This window comes from Cavia porcellus, unplaced genomic scaffold, assembly GCF_034190915.1.
Source record: "Cavia porcellus strain 051 isolate PalLab524CR breed Dunkin Hartley unplaced genomic scaffold, mCavPor4.1 scaffold_19, whole genome shotgun sequence".
Lineage (NCBI taxonomy): Eukaryota > Metazoa > Chordata > Mammalia > Rodentia > Caviidae > Cavia > Cavia porcellus.
Window position 1 is genome coordinate 8878785 of NW_026947502.1, and position 19470 is coordinate 8898254.

Here is a 19470-nt window from a genome sequence, read left to right on the forward strand (position 1 = left end):
CATCAGATAAAGAGCACTGGCCACTTTGATGAGCTGGTATTTTCCTCCCCTGCTCACTGAATGCTCCTGTACTAGAGTTCCCCAGGGAAGCAGTGCGAAAAGGATATGGATAAAGAAAGAAACCCCTTAAAACAAAGATTTTGCAGAGGTCACTCCATCTCTCCCAAACAATGACCCAGCCAGACTACTACTCAGGGTGAGGGTTCTTGATCTCTGGAAAGCAGAACAGGCAAGAGCCTAGAAATGAGCAGTGACTTCTAAGTGAATCTGTTGGTAGTTAAATAAGCTTCAAGATAACACTTCCAACATACAGCAGTTACTCTTTAGAGACTGAATGTTGAGATGGCCAATCCTACCCAGAGCCCCTAAGCCAGACATCCTAAATCTTTCATGCTTCCCCCGGAAAAGGGACTAGATAGAAACAGTTTTTCTTTTCACAAACTTTTCTTCCAGGGCATAAACCAGAAACACCTTTAAGGACAGTAGGCTTGATTTTCCAGACCTCCCAAGGCATAGTCCAAGCTGATACTGGACAAACATTGAGCCCCACCCCCAGAGGGACACCCACGCTACCCTCAGGCTAGAGCCTGTTTCTAGAAAAATCCTTCTGCTTTGAATGAGACCTCGGCTTCAGCCAGCTCTTGAATTCCTCTCCACACCCCACATTGTCTCTCTGAGTTCTCTGCTGCAATTTTGTTGTGAGTCAGGATGTTCTGTGGTGCATTGTACAGCAGCCGGTCCCTGAGCACACGCTGCTAAGAGCCGCCCCCACAACCATCACTTGCACGGTATTTGCCTTGCCAATTATTAGTACAATGGGCCAATTCTCATCCTGTGTTGCTCTTGGGAAAAATATGCAGGCTAGGGAGCTGGCCTACTTTGGAAATGGAACAGCAGAAGTTGCCAATTAGCATGAGTTTCTTTTTTTTTTTTTTTTTTCACCCCCTCAAGGAGTTAGTCTCTAGGGAGAATTTATTAATGGCATGATCCTAGACCCTCGAGGAATTCCTAGCTACCCCAGATCTCTTGGGGTTGGATGAGTGTTAAAGGTCACGTGGTCCAACCCTGTGTCCAGTGTCTGAATACCTTATGATCATGTGAGCCTCTTCCTCACGAGTTCTGTTTGAGGAACACCACCACTTATGGTAGTGTGTTCTATTTACTTGAAAGGTCTCCTTTTTAGTTTAGTCAACTCTACCCCTTGGTAGCTTTCCAGTTTTGGTATTAGCTAGTCAATGAACCTAGCCAACCACTTAGCCTCTGTTTCCCAGAAACAATCACTCAAGGAAATAGTTTTTAAGCCAAAAATAAAGTTTGGAAAGGAATCAGCCAGACCCAGCAGTAGCAGTAACCACAATAGGATGGATTTTTCTGCATGGCTCCAAAAGGCAATGTTGGGTTGCAAATTCAACAGTCTGCAGAAAATTTGCAGGCAGTCTCCAAAAACTCCAATTGTCAGCGGATTAGCAAACATATGGAAGTCCAGTGGAATGTAGAGAGGAACAAAAGCTTATGCTGTGCTTCGTAGAAGTTCATACTCTCACCAGAAAGAAAAGAGGAAAAGCATTTGAGATAAGAAAGAGGAAGAGCATGAGACACTCCAGATTGGTCCAGATTTTGCAGGCACGAGGGAGGGCCTGGTCTTATGGCCAGTGGCCTTGGCTTTTCCATAGAACCTTCTCCTCTTGTTCTTAAGAAAGCTTCCAGCCTCTCTGCTTCAGGCTGACTCAGTCCGACTCATGAAGACTTGATCTAGCCAAGTCTTGGAAATCTTGAACATTCTTGGAAAGGATATTGACTGAGAAACAACAGGACGATTCTGGTACTGTCCACCAATACGTTGGAAGAGCAAGGAGAAATATGGGGGAAATTCTCCCTTCCATATGAGGGAGACGGCAAACCAAGACAACAGGTTAAGGAGAACAGATGAAAGGGGCCAAGTCACCATAGCAACAAACCCAATGATTCTGAAAGACAGGATCTTTGTTTTTCTTTTCACTTGTCAGTCTTTTCAGTACTGTCACTCTCTTTCCCTCCTCCTGGCAGGAGACAAGTTGTGACTTTTTCACTCCCACCAACAAGCTGCCTGGTTTAGGGGAGTGCAGCTGCTATAGAACAGGAGGAAAATGGGGTCTCTTTCCCCAGGGAGAACTCAGTTTGAAAAAACACTGCAGTTCATATACAAGTCCACCAGGAAGCCTCCTCTTATATGGACACGCTGGCCCACGGGTCAAAAGGATTGGTGTATAGGATGCTATAGGATGGCCCGTTGTATTCCAGCTGAGTGAATCAGGAAGCATTAGTAACTGTCAATGGAATTGAAAACCTCACATCTCCTTAGCAAGATCTAAATCCAATGTTATCAAAAATTCAATGGCCCACATAGGAGAATCAAAACCTTCTTTAAATGTAGATTCAACTATCTAAACTAGGAGCATACTAATACTAGCCCTTTATCACACACCACTTAAAATGACACCAGATTGAGATGGCTGGGTTTGGTCTGGCACTGGTGATGATGGAACCCAAGTCACCCATTCAGTCCAGAAGTTTGTCCTGACCCTGGCTACAATCGAATTGTGTCAGCCTGAATAAGGATCCTAAATGATCTATGTCCTACAGTAGGTGGAATTTCCATGCCATCCAGCTGTACTCTGTGTATGGAATGTGTCACACACACACGTACATGTGTGCATGCTCACACACGCTCATGCACACGTGCACATAACCATCTCCCTGGCCCAAAGATTCCTTCAGAAACAAAGGACACTCTTGCCCTCCAGGCACAATCAGATGTCCAGTCACTGGAACCCTTCTCTTTCAGCAGTTATATAGAATGTTTTTTCAGTCCACCTCCATATGAAAATCAGACCTATTTCTTTTTCAGATGTACTGCACAAGAAGTGGAGAGTCTATCTTCTACAGCAAGATAGGCAGATACTTTCATAGGGAATTTTGAAGATAGTAACAAAAAGATGTCCACCACTCCATTATCCTTGAAAACCATCCACAGCAAAGTGGCCTTTGGAAAAACCATGCAGAAGAAAATAACTTTGGTGACCAAAGAGGAAAAGTGTGCAGCTACCGAAAGGCTGATGAGATTTTAAGTCAGAGTTTCCAGCCTACTTGTCTACCACCTTCCCCGTCCACCCCATCTGAGCATTATCATCAAGCACTCTTCGCTAGACATGAGCTGATGATACATTAAGATGCTTCCCACCCCACCCCTGCTCCTGCTCAAACAGAAGACTTTCACAGGAACTCGAAGTCTCCAAGGACTCTCAATTACTTTCTAGAAGAATAATTACATACCTCCTCAAAAACAAACAGGGAGAGATTTTGAGTGAAGTGGAAATTTACTTATTCAGCCAACCCTTGAAGAAAGTTCTAAACTCATTTTTATACATTTCTCCTATCAGACCACTATCCCAGAATGGGAGATTTTGCCCCTCTGAATCCTTTGAATAATCATTTCCTCTGCTTCCAAAGCCAGGCTTTGCCTTGCCAAGTATAACCTATATTCAAGAGCCATCTGCCTTGAAATGCAGGAAGCTATCAGGGGGTGTGCCTTAGATAATCCTTTAGCTCTGCTGCTTCTGGGATGGAAGACCTGCTGCTATTTGCCAGCTGTATTCCCTAAGCTCACCCTGCTGAATCCTGTACAATGCACCAAGTAGAACAAGTAGTAGGCCACTGACTTTGTAAATAAATTTCTTTCTAGGTGCCCAGATTCTAATTTAACAAATGTCCAAGAAGTCTAGGGTTCCTCAGTCCACCACTGTGCAGCTCACCTATGTCCCCACCTGACAACACACAAAGTGCAAAAGCCACACATCCCATCTAGTACTAGCTATCAGCCAACAATGATGGGTATTTGTGCTCTGTGAGATGTGCATTTTGATATCATTTAATGAGACATTTGTTGTACCTGAACAAGCAATAAATACAACAAAAGAGTTGAGGCTAGCATGACATCTGGGGATACATTTTCTTCTAAGATGTAAACATTTCTATGCCTATGCCAAGACTCTGGCTGAGCAGTGTCTCCCTCTGTGTGAGCCATGTCTATCATTTGGTTTGGTTGTCCTCACCTCTTGGGAAGGTGTTTCCCTCATTTACCCACTTTCAAACCTTACTGGCCATGACAGAACTCGGAGCTGATGGAACAGACCAGTGGCCTTCCTCAGATTCTATAGACTGAGTTCTGTCCCTTTCAATTGCCCAGACTTCTAGGAAGTAAACAACTTGCGCTGTGACTCTGTTCCTTCAAAGCTGATGCAAGATCATTTACATAGACAACAGAGATTTCTAAATTCAGCCACCCAGATCTCGGTCTGCCTACAGTGTTTTGCAGCAACCACCTCCAACAGAAAAAATGACACTAATTACGCATAATTGTTAGGACTTAATAGGCCATTTTTCTCTCTCATTGCCTCTCTACTAATCCAAGCCCCCTAGCTTTTTCCCCTTAAAATGGGATTCAGAGCATTAAGTTAAAGGTGCACATTGCTTGATCTTTATAATACGTATAATAACTGTCTTATTAAATTGAAACCAAATGCACATCCAGAGGAAAGTCCCTTTTAAGTGCCAACTCTCAGGAAAACACTTGGAACCATAAACCGTGCACAAGGCTATTGTGTGGCTGAGCACCACAGGGGTGAGGGGTGGAGTCTGAGCCACAAAGAAAGGCACTTGGGTTTCTGAAAGAATGCATGAGCTTAAGGGCTCAGTTTTGATAGAAGCTGCCCTGCATTTCCTATAGCATCTCTTACCCTAGAAAAGGCATTGAAGAGAGAAGGGATGGAATTATAAATTCAGAACAACCAAGGATGCTTGGAAAATTGTTATATACACATATTACCCCCCCCAGACTGTTTAACACTAAGCCAATGAATACAAAGCTTTTTCAACTATTCTGAATGTTAAGGAGGGTGTGGGGTTGAGTGGATGTGTGTAAACATGCTGTCACTTTGATGGTTTTCAACCTCTTAACTCACTTTATTCTTTTCCCTTCCCCTTCCTTTCCCTCCTCTTCCTAGGACAAGACAAGCGCTCTGAGTCTCAGCAATGTGGCAGGCGTGTTCTACATCCTGATCGGAGGACTTGGACTAGCTATGCTGGTTGCCTTAATCGAGTTCTGCTACAAATCCCGTAGTGAATCCAAGCGGATGAAGGTGGCATCGTCTTCCCAGCCTTTCTTTCTAACCTGTTCTGTGATACAGTTGGGGTTCCTGAGAATCTCTTTCCTAGAAAGGGTGGGGAGTGGTTGAAGTCAGGTCAAGACAGGAAACTGAACGTTGCTAGAAAGGAAGCCTTGGGGCAGAGGCAGTCGTGAGAAAGGAAGGAAGACAGGGTGTGTTGGGCATACATAGGGCCCGAGGTAACGTCTGCGTCAGGTGAGGCTGGTGAGCCTAAAGGTTCAGGGATGAGAGGACAATCCGCACAACAAGGCAAGAATGATTGCGATAAATGTTGATCTTAGCACAGCTTGGTGGCAGTCACCTATAATCCCAGCATACTTGGGAGACTGAGGGAGAATTGTAAATTCAAGGCTGGCCTGGACAGTTTAACAGCTTAGCAAGACTCAGAGACAGAAGGAAAGAAAGAGAGAAAGAGAGAAAGAAAGAAAGAGAGAAAGAAAGAAAGAAAGAAAGAAAGAAAGAAAGAAAGAAAGAAAGAAAGAAAGGAGGGAGGGAGGGAGGGAGGGAGGGAGGGAAGGAAGGAAGGAAGGAAGGAGGGAAGGAAGGAAAAGAGAGAGAAAGAAAGAAATAAAGAAAGAAAGAAAGAAAGAAAGAAAGAAAGAAAGAAAGAAGAAAGAAAGAAAGAAAGAAAGAAAGAAAGAAAGAAAGAAAGAAAGAAAGAAAGAAAGAAAAAGGGAAATGTAGCTTAGTTGTCAAGGCTCTGGGTTTAATCCTCACTACTGGAAAACGAAGCTAAACAAAAATGAACAAACAAAACCACTGATCTTTCTGAAGTCTGTCAAAAGGAATATAGCTCCCCAAATAGGAAAATGTATGTCTCCCCTCTGCTCTGTGCTGATCTTATCATGCTCAGTATATTGGGTGTTTTCTTAACCTCTAAATTGTTTGTTAAACATTGGCAAAGAGAATCATGAACAGAGAATGGTAAGCAAATTAGTTAGGTGTCTCAAACTGCACCAACTCTAACTGACAGCAGACAGAAGAGGGAAGAATTATGGGGATATAAGAGCTGTCAGTAAAAGTATGAAAACTTTCCAAGTTGAGGAAAAAAGACAAGTTTCATAGAGTGCCAAGTATGCAGCAAACTACAAGCAATAGAAATAGATATTACCACCATAGGCAAAATTCACTTCTATCAAGCTACCTAAAGATGGCATGGACCATCCCAATGAGTAGCAACCTCCCAGTCACTGGAGGCACAGAAGTGCAGGTAGATAATTCCTGGGGAAGAATATGAATTGAAGCATCCAAAGTGAGTTTGGATTAAACAATCTTCAGGGTCCTTTAGTCGTTTAGCCTCAGTAAAGAAATATTTATGGAAAGTCACAAGGTGGACACCATGAGCACGATATTATGAGGGAGGAGAAAAGAATGAGGGGTCATCTGTGACCTGTGACAGTTGAACTTCAACAAAGACTGAGTCCCCGAAAACTATCCAGTGAGGCCACCTATGAATAGATTGGAAGGCCCATAGAAATTTATAGAAAGAAAAAGCAGCACAAATTGAAAAGGACAAGTGAGACCGACCAAGGAGGGAAAGAAAGGGTAGTCACTCAGGGCCAATGCCCAGGGTGTCATGTTGGTCAAGGCTATTACTTCGGCTTAACTGAACTAACAAGACTTGTAGGATTTGCTTCCCTACAAGGAGCCCTAAGAATCCTACATTTCAACGTTCAGTTGCTTCCAAGTTCAGCCCTCACACTGCAGAATCACAAACATGGTATTTTGTCAGCTCTTCTGTGCCATGGGCGACCATCCTATAATATCCAGGGTCACCCTTGTAGAAGTCACCTGTCGGTATCCTCAGTTTGGAAACTCTAGTCAGTTCTGTAACCAAGGGGAAAAAATGGCAGAAAAAAAAAAAAGAACTAATGCCCTAGCATACAGAATTTTCACATCATGGCACCAGCCTATCTTCCCTTCCCCCAACCCACCCACCCACCCACCTCCAGAAATCTGCTTTCTTTACCTCCTCCATGGTCCATATTATTATGATTTTCTCCCGTATGCCTTTATGCAAGCTGGTCTCCCTTCCTATCTCCTGTCCATAGGGCCCATTTAAAGATCACTTCCCTAAGATATAAAAACAAGGAACAATTACAAGATAGAAGCATAAAGGCATTTTGCAAGAAAACCTAAGAACCCCTTAATCCTACCTGCGACCAACTCTCCTACCTCTAGTTCTTTTCAAAAAAAGGTGAATCACCGCAGAGTGTTGGTTCAAAACCTAAACCCAGTGCAGACCTCCAAAGAACTTGACTGGACAAACCGAGGGCTTCTAAAGCCTAAATAAAGCCTTTTTTGTCTATTCTACCCCACGTATAAGCCTAGAGATTCTCCTGTCTTACCCTCCAAGGGACGAAGACTGCTCCAATGACAACAAACGGGTGGGGGCAGAATGAGACCTAGACGAGCTACAACACTTACTGTCCCTAGAAACCTTCTTCAAACCAGAGGCTCAGGGCTGTCCCAGTCCAGCTCACAGGAGCTCCCTTTCATTCCTCACCAGCACACAGCCCAGCATAGCAGTCAGGAAACAAGCTCACTAAGCTGCGTGCCAATCCCGTCTGCTCCATTTCTTAACTCCATCCATCCTCTTGAACAGTTTTACTAACTCTCTGATCCTCATTTTTTAAAATAACAAAAGGGACAGTGATGGGAAATACCTTGTAAAATTGTTAATTGCTGTGAAGATTGGATGAGATAATAGATATAAAGATCTTGGCCAAATTCCCATGCCACAGTAGGTCCTAAGTAAATAACAGCAGTGATAACTAGAATTTATGATAGTAATGGCTGCTAGTGCACAGCGGCATACTCCTCAAAACTTTCCCTTTGCTGATCTTACTGGCATCTGTTTGTTGTTTTCTTTTTTGCTTTAGAGACTTTGGCTGTCAGAAGCTGTGTCTGATTTCTTTTGAGTCATCCCTCACAACTAGGGTAAATACTAGTACAATTCATGTGCAGTTGTTTCCAGAGGAGAAAAACCTCATAGAGGAAGAGGAAAGGCAAGAAACTTAACCAAGCTGCTCTTAGGTTAAGCAAGTACTATTACCAAAACCACCCAGGTGAGAGAGTACAAACAAGTCCCTCCACAGTAGTTTTTTACCGGTCTTTGTGAGCTCCTAAGATGTGATGAGCTCAGGCACCCACCAGGCTGGGAACCACCTGGATGTCTGTTCCTTCCTCTGGGATTATTGCAATGCCCATTAAACCTGACCAGTGCCAGGTGGGACCAGGATGGCGAAACACTGGCATCTTCTTAAAGCTGGGAGTGTGGACCTTCACTACTGAAGTCACAATATCAAGTTAAAATTAGAATCCTCAGAAGAGGCCTCTAATCATAGCATAGCTCCTTGGAGATATTCTCACCCTTCCCTTTATAATTAAGGTGTTAAATTTCTCAGAAAGCATCAAGGTCTCTTGAAATCATTAATTCAAGTCTTCCTACCATGATCATCTATATTTAACTCCAATGATTGGCATGACTTCTGCACAACTCACTGAAGCTCCTAACAGAATTTTTCTAGCTTTTAACTGTGGAAAAGATACTTTCTTTATTAACCAATCCAGCCTTAATTTTTGAAGCTCCATCAATCCCTCTCTTATCCAAAAGAAATGAGTAGAATGCACTCTTTCTAGCTTTGCAATCTCTGATTCTGTGCTTTGCTTCCTCGGAAATGTAGCTCCAGTTCCACACAGAGCTGTGGACCAATGATGACAAGGACCTTTGGCAAGAATCTCCTCTCTTATCTCTGCCTGATCACAGCATTTGGCCAACTTTTCCGGTCTTGAGCCCCTAACCTACCTCAGGCCCAGCCTGCCAGCCCTGCCCACTTCATAACAGATGAGGAATAGAAAAAAAGAAGAGAATGTGTAAGGGAGAAAGGCAAAGGAGAGGAAGGAAAGAAATGGAGAAAGGAAAAACACTTTTGGCAACTTTCAGTTTAAGGTGTTTTCTATAGGTTTTGATTAATCACGTATTATTTGCAAGTCTAAAGGCAAAGATACAAGTCAGAGGAGCTATCTAACTGGTTCTAGCAAGGTCACACAACCTATGAGCTAAAGCAATAGGAATTAGACATTCAACATGACCTCCACAATGCCCAGCAGCCACGGCACTTCTAAATTTCCTTCTCTCTCCAACCACATGGCAAGTGGTAATTCTTGAGCGTGTACCACGTGTGGTTCAAGTCCTAGCCCCAGTGGGAGGCAGAAAGGCAAATAAAATGCACCCCTGTCCTTAGATTTTCCTGACCTGTTTGTTGAGATGAACTTCGGTGCATATCATAATCTCTTGCTGTGCATCCTTGAGTTCTCGTTGATTTTTTGATGAGCAGAACATACAAATGTTACAGTGGGTGGGAAGACAACTTACAAAGATATGGCACCACTGCATGCTCACCACTGGAGATACAGGAATACAGTAGACACAGCCTCCCTTCTCAGGAAGCTCACAGTTTGACAGGGAAAACAGAAAATAAGCAAATATTTACCTGTTCAATGAGTACTAGGGAGAAAAATGCCCTGTGCTGTCAATTAAAAAGCAGAGTCCTGTACTGATGGCCAGATGTGGGCAGAGAAGTCAGATCAGCTTCCCTAAGAAAGTAATGCTTAACAGACTTGGAGCATGAAAGGAATTAACCTGGGGAAGACAGTTGCCAGCAAAGAGTGCATGAGGGTCAGAGTCTCAGACCCTAGAACTCTTGTCAAGAAATGGGAAGAAAGCCGGGGAGACTAAGACGCAGAAAGACTGGGGAAGATGGGTAGCATTTGAGAGGCAGGGACTCAGAGAGGGGCTTTGGGCAGACCACAATACTTGAGTACACTTTCAACTGTTTTATAGTACCAAAAATATATAATCTAGGACACATTCTGAATTCAGCGAAGTCTCAGATCCCCTACACTTCCCCTCTGCTAGGAAAAAAAAAATGCAACAAAAAATCTTCATTTTTAGCTGAAATTAAGGATACCCAGGATCTTTATTAACCAACTTGCTCCCAAAAGGAAATAACCCCTCTCCCACCCCCAAGGGAGCCACCGGCCTTTCAAACTTCTATATGGCCATGCTAACACAGGGCAGGTTTAAGCAGCAGTAATTGAATGTGTGCACATTTCCCTGGAATTAATGAGCAGCTAAAAGACTTGACAAGAGGAGTGATGTCCTCCACAGCAGGTGGTCACTCTCATTCTTTGCGTGAGTGTCCAGTTGAGGACATTACTGAGCTTTGAGCTTTTATTGGGATATTCTAAGACATGCAGAGACTGGGCAGAGTTTTCTTTAGCAAAAGAAGAGGCTGAGATGTTAAAACGTAATGCCTATTAGAAAAATGAGTTTCTAAAGAGCCGATTGGGGGAGCTTTTGAAGCTGGACTTTTCACAAACTCTTTTTTACAGGTTTCAAACTAGCAACAATACAGATGAACTCTAAGATTGGCTGGCACGGCAAGTAGGGACAAGGAGAAAGTTAGTTCTCACAGGCGAGGGCAGGAATGTCAGCCATGAAAGCTTGTTAGGACCTCATTCTGCGGTTCCTCTGCTCTGTCAATAGGTCAGATGCCTGCTGCCCTAAACAAGGTGGTTGTATTTATCAGACAGTCTCTCTGTAAAGTGAATGGGAGAAATTGTGAGGCCAGGGAAAAGACAACCTCTCCTGCACTTCAGAACCCCCCTGAGAGCTTTCAACACCACCGATACCCAGGCCACACCATAGCTGTTAAGTCAGCATGGGAAGGAGTAGGGTCACAGAATGGTGACTCTCCTTCTCTGAGGTTCTGAAATCATACAGAACGGAATGCAGTAAGACCATACCTGCCTCTGAGAAGCTCCAGCTTCCTTGAGAATCATTTCTAATGACATGACTGTGGTGGTTTTTAGCTACATACCCAGCTGAGTTATGTCAGACTTTGCTAAACACCAATGGTCACTATGCCGTTAATTTTGCCCTTTTACCGTTTAAGGTAAATCCATGACATTCTGCCAGTTTCAATGAAATACTATAGGAGTGTGAGCCTTTGAGGGACAAAGTCCAAGGTGGCATTTGTAACTTTAAATATTTACTTTAATTAATGAAATGTAGAGGAGAAAAATCATGGAGAGACACTCCAAACCAAAATTATGAAAGTTCCATATTTCTCACCCATGCAAATAAAATGTTATTTTCTTTTCAACTTCTTTTAGGTGAGAATAAGTAACCACTAATGCCTCATGTTTTCATTCACATTTCCCCCATGTAGAATCACACTGGTATTTATTTGGCCTTTGACTTCAAAGAATGCAGTCCAAATCACACTTCCTCTTCAGTGGAGAACTGCCAAGAGAAAATGTAAATAAATCAAGTCTCAAGGTTTGAGGAGACAGAACCAGTGTGGGTGGAGTATCATATGGGGTAAATCTGTCTGAATCATGGATTTTAAAAAAGAAAGAACATTTTCAAACATTGTCAGAATTTCCAGCAATAAAAAGATAACAGGAAAAGAAATTAGCTCGAAACTGCCCTGTTTATCTTCATCTATCCACAGAAGGTTGACTGGCTTCTCTGCATCACAAGAATCATGGGAATATGCAAAGGAGAACACACCCCAGACATTTTGCCTGTGCTGTGAGGTTACTGACTTTCTTTAGATAGGTTCAAGGATATATTAAGTATTAAACTGCATGTCAGTATCCTGAGGATAGCCAAGGATTGAGAAGACTGGGTCCTCACCCTTCACCAAAGAGGACAGAACTTACATAGCTGAAGCAGGGCCACTGCACTGTAAAACTTTTGAGCAGTAATAAGAGGGGCAGCCATGCAGTAGACCGCTATAGTCTAGGAAGACCACAAGAAATGGGGAAGAACAGAATAAGCCTTGAAGAAAGGTATGGTTTATTTTAGAGAAGAAAACTTCTCTACTCACAGATACTTTTCTTCTATGTTGGCTCCTGCCAAGAAACCAAACCCTGTTTCAAAATCCAATTGTCTCTTAATGGGGAGTGAGAGGTGGACAGGAAAAGTCTGGATTTCATGTTATAAAGTTGCTTTCTCCAAAGGAATTCTGAGCAGAACCCTTCCTTTAGTCTAATAGGAGATGACTCTGGACCTACTTGGGGGTTTTAAATGTTCCACTTAACTCATTTGATTCTGTGCTAATCCTTGGAAACCTCTTCCAATGTAGGTTTCAAACATTTTAAAAATCAATGGTGTAGCATTGATCTGATGTGTCATTGTAAACGCTAGCAGATAATATATCCAGATAGTGATCTTACAAATGCATTTTCCTATTCTTTATCACATGCCCCTTTCTAATTATATTTTGTATATTGTCCTAAGACTAAGCACTAGGGTCCTTCTTGTTAAGGAAAGCCCTACATGCCCTCAGCACATAGTACCAAAGGTAGGATGCATTTCCCTAAGAAATACCAGGTAGTGTTATTTTATTTGAGCCCAACAATAACACATTCTTGGTTTCTTTTAACATTTCAAATCAGTTTCCAGTGCATTGCTTAAAAAAAATTTAGTCTGAAGATACCCAGATAATCAAGATACCCAGATAAATGCTGGTGGCTAAATTGAAGTCAGAATCTCCTAAACTCAGATCTCCTAGACCCCCCGCCCAGGAGCTTTTCTAACTTGGTTGTACTGCTATATTTATCATCAATAATAGCAAAAAGCATGGAATATGAGAACAAGAAAGGACCTTAGTGCTTATGTAGACTGCACACTTCATTCAACTTTAAACCCAATGTTCAGAGAAGGGATAAGACTTATCCAGAACCAGTGTCAGGAGTTCTGCACCTTTAGGAGAGGTCGAAGATTAGTCTGGCTGAATAGGGAAGGAATTGAGCAAACAGGACTTGAGGTTATGTCTTAAGTCCAGTCTTAACCCATCCCCCATTGTCATTCATTGCCAAGGACCTGGGGAAGAACCCCCTGTCCTCCTGAAAAGGGTTTCTGTTTGATCCCACAGCAATCCATCAACGAAGCCATACGGACGTCGACCCTCCCCAGAAACAGCGGAGCAGGAGCCAGTGGCAGCGGCAGCGGAGAGAATGGCCGGGTGGTCAGTCACGACTTCCCCAAGTCCATGCAGTCCATTCCCTGCATGAGCCACAGTTCAGGGATGCCCTTGGGAGCCACGGGATTATAACGGGAGCAGACGGAAAACCCTCGGGGAGCAGGCTTAGGCCCCCCAGCCCCATCCCAAACCCTTCAGTGCCAAAAACAGCAAAACGAAATGCCACCACCACCAACCACCACAACCCAAGGAGGACGATGCACAGATTTTCCTGGAGAATAAAAGAAACCACTTTCCTGTCCCTTTTCTTTTTCTTTTTTTTTGTTTGTTTGTTTGTTTGTTTCTGTTGTTTGTTTTTGATATTCTTTTACCCTTTTACGTTTGCTAAGCGAGAATGATAAATAACCATGTACTACAATAAGAAGAGAGAAACCCTGGCTAATGAAGCCTGAATCTTAAAATGGAAGTCATGGAACACTAACGAAGAAACTGGACTTTCTCTTTTAATTCAGTTGTTAGTGTGTCTTAGTGTGTGTAATTTGTTCCATACTAACACCCACGGTTTGCGGGTTGGGTTAGGCCCCTCCCTTCTTCTTTCTCATCCCCAACTCCTACCCAACCCTCTTCAGTTTTCAGATTGAAGATTCAAGATTCATTCCGCCTTGCAAGCAAGAATGGAAAATGGCAACCTTTAAAAATAACCACCCTGGGGATGTCCGTATCACCCTCCACTCCTTGGCCCCGGGCCTTGGACGCAGACAGGCATTGTTGGACAATTGGGCCGCTTTCTCCAGATGGAACACAGTCTAAGGATTGATTTAGTCAGGCATGCGTGTGAAAAGCAACTCAGAAAAGGGGTGATGGAGAAAACAAGGAAATCTGTGTAGTCAGAGGGGGACTCTTGAAGTTACTGCTGCTCTGAAAAAGTTTTCTTTGATATGCAAGAGATGTCCCACAGGTTAGAGAGGATATGGTGTATTTCTTCATAGTCAACCTCAACCCCGAGAAGTGTGTTCTGCTCAAAGGCACTGTGGTGGCTAAAGGTCAGTTGGCCTCCTGAAGCAAGTAGAACCTTGGGAAGAGCTGACAGCCAGGGCGATATCACTCGTGATTCATGGTTTTCCTTTGCTTGATGATGAGCAGGAACCCCCTTGTGGAGTAGACTCGCTTTCTCTGTGGAGCCTCTGATGTGAGGGGAAATGCCATGCAAGTGAATTAGGAAAGAAAAATGATGGAAGAATTGTACAAGAAGAAATCTCATCAAAGCCTAAAAGCAATACAGCTTTCCATGATGTACCCTGTCTTAGTTGTGGGGAACCAAATTTGAAGTTTTGAGGGAAGCTGACGCCGAGATCTTGGGTTTTTATGTTAACACAGGGTTTAGCATGTGGCCACATAATGTTCTGTCATCTTTGAGAACAAGGATGCCCAAGACTGAATTATTTGAAAACGATAGGAAAATTGATTCTACTGAAAATGACACTGGGAGACTCTGACATCCCTGACCACAACCTCTAACACACAGAGGCTGTTCTTCCCTCTGGCTAAGACAGAATGAGGACATCGCCTTTCGTTGATCAGAATCAATACACCCGTGACTGCAACTACGAAGCTGAAACAAAGCAGGACTAGAGAAGCAGCCAGGTCCTTGGAGAACCACCCAGGCTAAAACTTGGATTGGAAGTGGGAGCCCCTGGTATCGCTTTCTCGGAGACCCCCCACTCTCACTCTTGGTGCAACTGGCTTCCAGCTCTCCAGCAGCCACTCTCCTAGGTGCATGATTTAGTGTGTGCCATGTGTCATTAGCTTTTATTCATAACCATAATCTGGCTTGTTCCCTGACCACCTCGACCCAATCTTACCTGCTAGAGATCATCATTAGCGAGTGGCAGCGAAATGTTTCAGAGTCTACCTAGAGATAGGCGTAGTATGACTGGCTTCGTCTGTGGATTCTCTCAGTGGATACCCACCATCTCTATGTCTCCCTTTTTATCCTTTCATCCTCCACCATAGCAAAGAACCATTCCAAAATCAACTCTTCACCCTCACACCAAAATGTTGTTCAGTTTCTTCCAAGTTCACGTGGGCATGGGTCATGAAGCAACACCTTCAAGATGGATTATCACTTTTTGTTACTGCCAACTACCGTCTCTCCAACCCTCTGCCCTCACACTGGCCTTTCTCAGCCCTTAGCCTACCGGAATCTGACATGACCCACCATTCGGGAGTCTGCATTTTGGAAGAGTTGGAAATAACCTCTACCATCAACATGCTTCAAAGACCTTTTGCCTTTGGTCTGGTAAGATGCTCTCCAGTCCTGAGCCTACCAGCAACATGATCTGATAGAGAGAGACTCTGCTGTGCTAGAAATGAGGGTCTATGCTATTTGGGGGTCCAAGACTCTGGCAGAAGATGCTTTTCATCAGTGGATGGGTGAAGGGAAAACAAAAGCAAGAAAAAAGTTAACTTGTATTATGTATTTTTACTACTCTTTTCTTAAAAATAGAGCAATGGGAAAACTCTGAAAGAGATTGACATTTTTCTCAACAGGAATCCATACTTAACAGTTCCGGCTTTCATTAAATTTTGCTCTTTGGTACCTGGGCTTTTTATTTAACATCTATATTTGTTTTAACACTCTTGGCACAAGTGTGAAAGGATTCTTGCTTGATCAAACACTAAATACTTTTTGGTTCTTGTTTTTCTTTCAAATAGCCAGGGTTTTTTTTTTTCTTTTGGTATTTGCATAAAATGAAAATATCACCGAGAATTAAATCACTGTGGATCCATTATCTACTTTTCATTTTTGTTCATTCCATTTTTGTACCATTTCTAAAGTCAGGGCTCTAGAGATTGTTATTTTCTTACTGCTGAGCTTAAGACCGACTCTAATGGCGACCACTGTGCCCAACTCACAAACAGCTCTCAAGTCGTTATGACTGGACTAGAACACTATGAATTATTCATCTCGATGGGATTTTTTAGAAGACAGTGAGTGGTATTTGGCGTTCGTGGCCCACAGCCAATCTTATAAAGAGCTGGTTTGCCATGTGGCCATCACAGTGTCTCTAGGAAACCAGATGCTTCACAGGGAATGCCTCCCAGACATTTCCAAACCAGTGTCCAGGTATATTTGTGATCTGCACAGTCACAAGGAGAGCCAAATCTAGATCAGGCTTATAAAGTATAATTTTGGTCCTCAGGCCCGAGGAGCCTCATTCTTGCCTGAGACCTTTTCTTTCCCTCAAGTTAGGTGGGCTTTCCAGTAAGCATTTACAGGGAACTTTACACGTTATTAGTCAGCTTTGCTATCACTGGGACACCATACCTGGTACACAATTAAAGGAGAGTTTTCACTTGGCTCACAGTTCAGGAGTTTAGTCTGTGATGTTTCGCTGGATCCAAAATAGAAGAATCGTGACAGAAGCACGCAGCAGAGCAAAGCTTGTCAGTTCAAGACAGGAAGAGAAATGGTAGGGGTCATATATAGTATCCAAGACCAACCCAGACACACCCAGGAGGGTACTTTTCTAATTTATGAATCATTTCTCAACCCAATAAAGTGGACAAATTAAGATTAAAGCTCCCATATTTTAACACGGATCAAAATCAAAATAATGGGAGTTCCAAAAGTAGCAACTACTGTGGCAGACAAGGGACAGGAGAAAAAGGAGAGACTGGCAGGCTTGTGTGACGTTACTGTCATTATGTACATGTACCTGGTACCTTGTATGTGTCCAAGATGAACAACTAACAAGGCCAACTAACAAGATGAACAACTTAACACTAACAAGGAGACAAAATGGTCTCTGTCGCCTTACCCATCAAGTAGATAGGCAGAGAGCACAGTATTTATAATAGCACAATCCACCCTGTGTTGAGCACTGGCTATGTAAGCATGTTTCATTCTTTCCGTATCATGACAGTGACCCTCAGTGTAGGGCCTTACAAATGAAGCTTTTGACAACTAAAGCAAGGACAATGCTTGTTCACAGTTGCATGACAGAGCTATGATTTGAACTAGGTCTGCTTGAATCCACGTCCCTAACTGCCCATTTCACTGTCATGGGTATGGCGAGTGATTCTCTCCCTACTGCCAGGCCAAAGGAATGCAAAGAAGAAAGGTTAAAGATGCATCTTTGATTCCTTAGGGAAAACCCATCTAGCCTCATCTATGGTCCATCCACCAGAGGGGGAAAGGAGGCATCATTTTCTATGGGGAAAAGTCCAAGATCAATTCCATGAGTTACAGGGCAATGGACTTAGGTTAAGCTAAGGGATAAAGTAACTCCTTAATAGAATTAGGTTACTGCTAGAGTTAGAACCATTCCTTGTCAAAGAGATCTTGCAGTTGTGAAAGCTGTAATATATATTCTGTGTCCATCCTTGCCAGATTCCTAGAATCCACAAGACCATTAGCTTGATGTCCTCTGTGTGCCAAGCAGATGGAAGCCCGGAATCCAGTGACCTTCCTTCAATCTTTTATATACCTATTCTTCCAGTTATTTGGGCAGTAATACATGATCAGTGCTAAAACAGGATCAGCAAGACCCTGCAGAAGAGGGCTTGACTGCCTTCCATGGAAATAATATCAGAATGACCTTGTCTTAAATAATAGATAAGAAGATGAGTTTGTTCCTTACCAAACACACATGTGCTCTCTAGGAAAGAATTTCTAGGAAGGAAAGGGATCCATCCATATGCTACTTTACAGATGAGTGGAGATCTTGAAGAAGCTTCTTCCTCCAAGAAACTTTTTGGGCAGAGAACTACAATGGAAATAACCAGGGTTTCTATTCCTGGCTTGTCCTCCCAGCTCTGCATTCAAGAGAGACAACAAAACCAACTCTACTGCCCTGTGCCTTATTTTACTCATCAAAGACATGGGCTATTCTGTTTCCAGATAGGCAGTGATTCTCTTCCTGATTGCACATTAGAACCCCCTAGCGGAACTTTAAAGAGTCACTGGTGTCCAAGATGCACTTATAGATTTAGTTGGTCTGCAATGACATACGAGCAATAATAATAGAAATGTTGTTGTTGTTTTGGGTACTTTTGTTCTGAACTCCCATCTGATTCTAATATGTGGCCAGAATGGAACTTGAATTGGATTATGAAAGCATTCATGAAAACTTTGAAAATTACAAAGTGTTCTGTGAGAGATATTTGTTCATGGCCAGACAAAAACAAAAGTTTTCCTATTAGCAGGCCACTTCTTGGTATGCTTTTCCCCTTCCCTTTGCTCTGTGCATATCCCATATTGTGAGGCTGTCTGTGGAGCAAAGAAACTGGTTTCTTCTTCTTTTTAGCTTTATTTATTTATTTATTCATATACATACGTGTTTGCAGTATCTATTGATTACTTTCCTTGTAGGAATTTGGTCGATGTATATAACACATCTTAAATCAAGGCCAAAGATTGGCAGCTGGCTAGTACTAGACTTCTAAAGAGTATCTCACCTGGCCTATCTTGAATTCTCAATGAGTAATTATCCAGGATGGACAGGGAAGCCCAGGATATCAAATACCCATAGCCCTTGCTGTGTGTTAGCTCAGTGATAGACTGATCGCCTAGCATGCACCAAACCCTGAGTTCCATTCCCAACACCACAAACAAGCAAACCTTCCTTTGTGCAAAAGAAGAAAATGTCATTAAATTCACCTGATACAAGAAAAGCCTCTAACTTAAGCTCTGAATGCTCCTTCACCCTTCAGGCATGTTTGCAACAGCATAACATCCTGCTAGGGAGAAAAGAGAGATGCCAGACATTGGAGGTAAGATAATCATCAGAGAAGTCTCTCCTCAGGAGAAAGGAAAAAACCAACGCTGTCAAATGAGTCAGGCTTCAAAAGTCAGTTATTTTCCAAGCTGGAAAACTACTTGGCTGTTTCCATTCTAGACACCACTTGCATTTTTAACATGGTTCACTAGAAGGCACTGCCCCTCAGCCTCGGCTTGTGGTGACAACTCTCCTCCTCCGTACTACGTTTGCCACTTCTATAGCACACCAAGGAACAGGAACCAGCATCTGCTCAGAGCTAACTGCGTAGTAGGTGGGATGCTAGAGCTTCAGATACCTCCCATTTAGTTCTCAGAACAGCCACGCAGACTAGGGATTGCAACCCTGCAAGGGTGAGAATTGTTACCCTCATAAGAGGAAATGCAGACTCAGAATTCAAGGTCGTGGGGCTAATGAACAGCTTGACCTAAATTCTAATTCATTCTGCCTTTCTACTTTGAGTGTCACTGTGGGGAGGAGGGGAAGCAG

The 19470-nt window shown here is 43.0% G+C and overlaps 1 protein-coding gene across 6 annotated transcripts in view; it reads left to right on the forward strand.

The window, feature by feature from the left end:
• The window catches only part of Gria1 (glutamate ionotropic receptor AMPA type subunit 1), a 291561-nt gene extending 275761 nt beyond the window's left edge, over positions 1–15800 (forward strand). For 2 of the 6 annotated variants that reach the window (XR_010041060.1, XM_063230679.1), the window contains exons 15-17: positions 5043–5177; positions 13133–13246; positions 13831–15800. Coding sequence is in view for 4 of the 6 variants with exons in the window: in XM_063230679.1 (XP_063086749.1) it covers positions 5043–5177; positions 13133–13246; positions 13831–13842 (261 nt within the window). In the remaining 2 variants the exon portion in view is untranslated. Of the gene's footprint in view, positions 1–5042; positions 5178–13132 lie in introns of those variants that run through there. The other 4 variants (XM_063230678.1, XM_063230677.1, XM_063230680.1 and 1 more) reach the window with 3 other exon arrangements.
• Positions 15801–19470: the final 3670 nt, after the last annotated feature.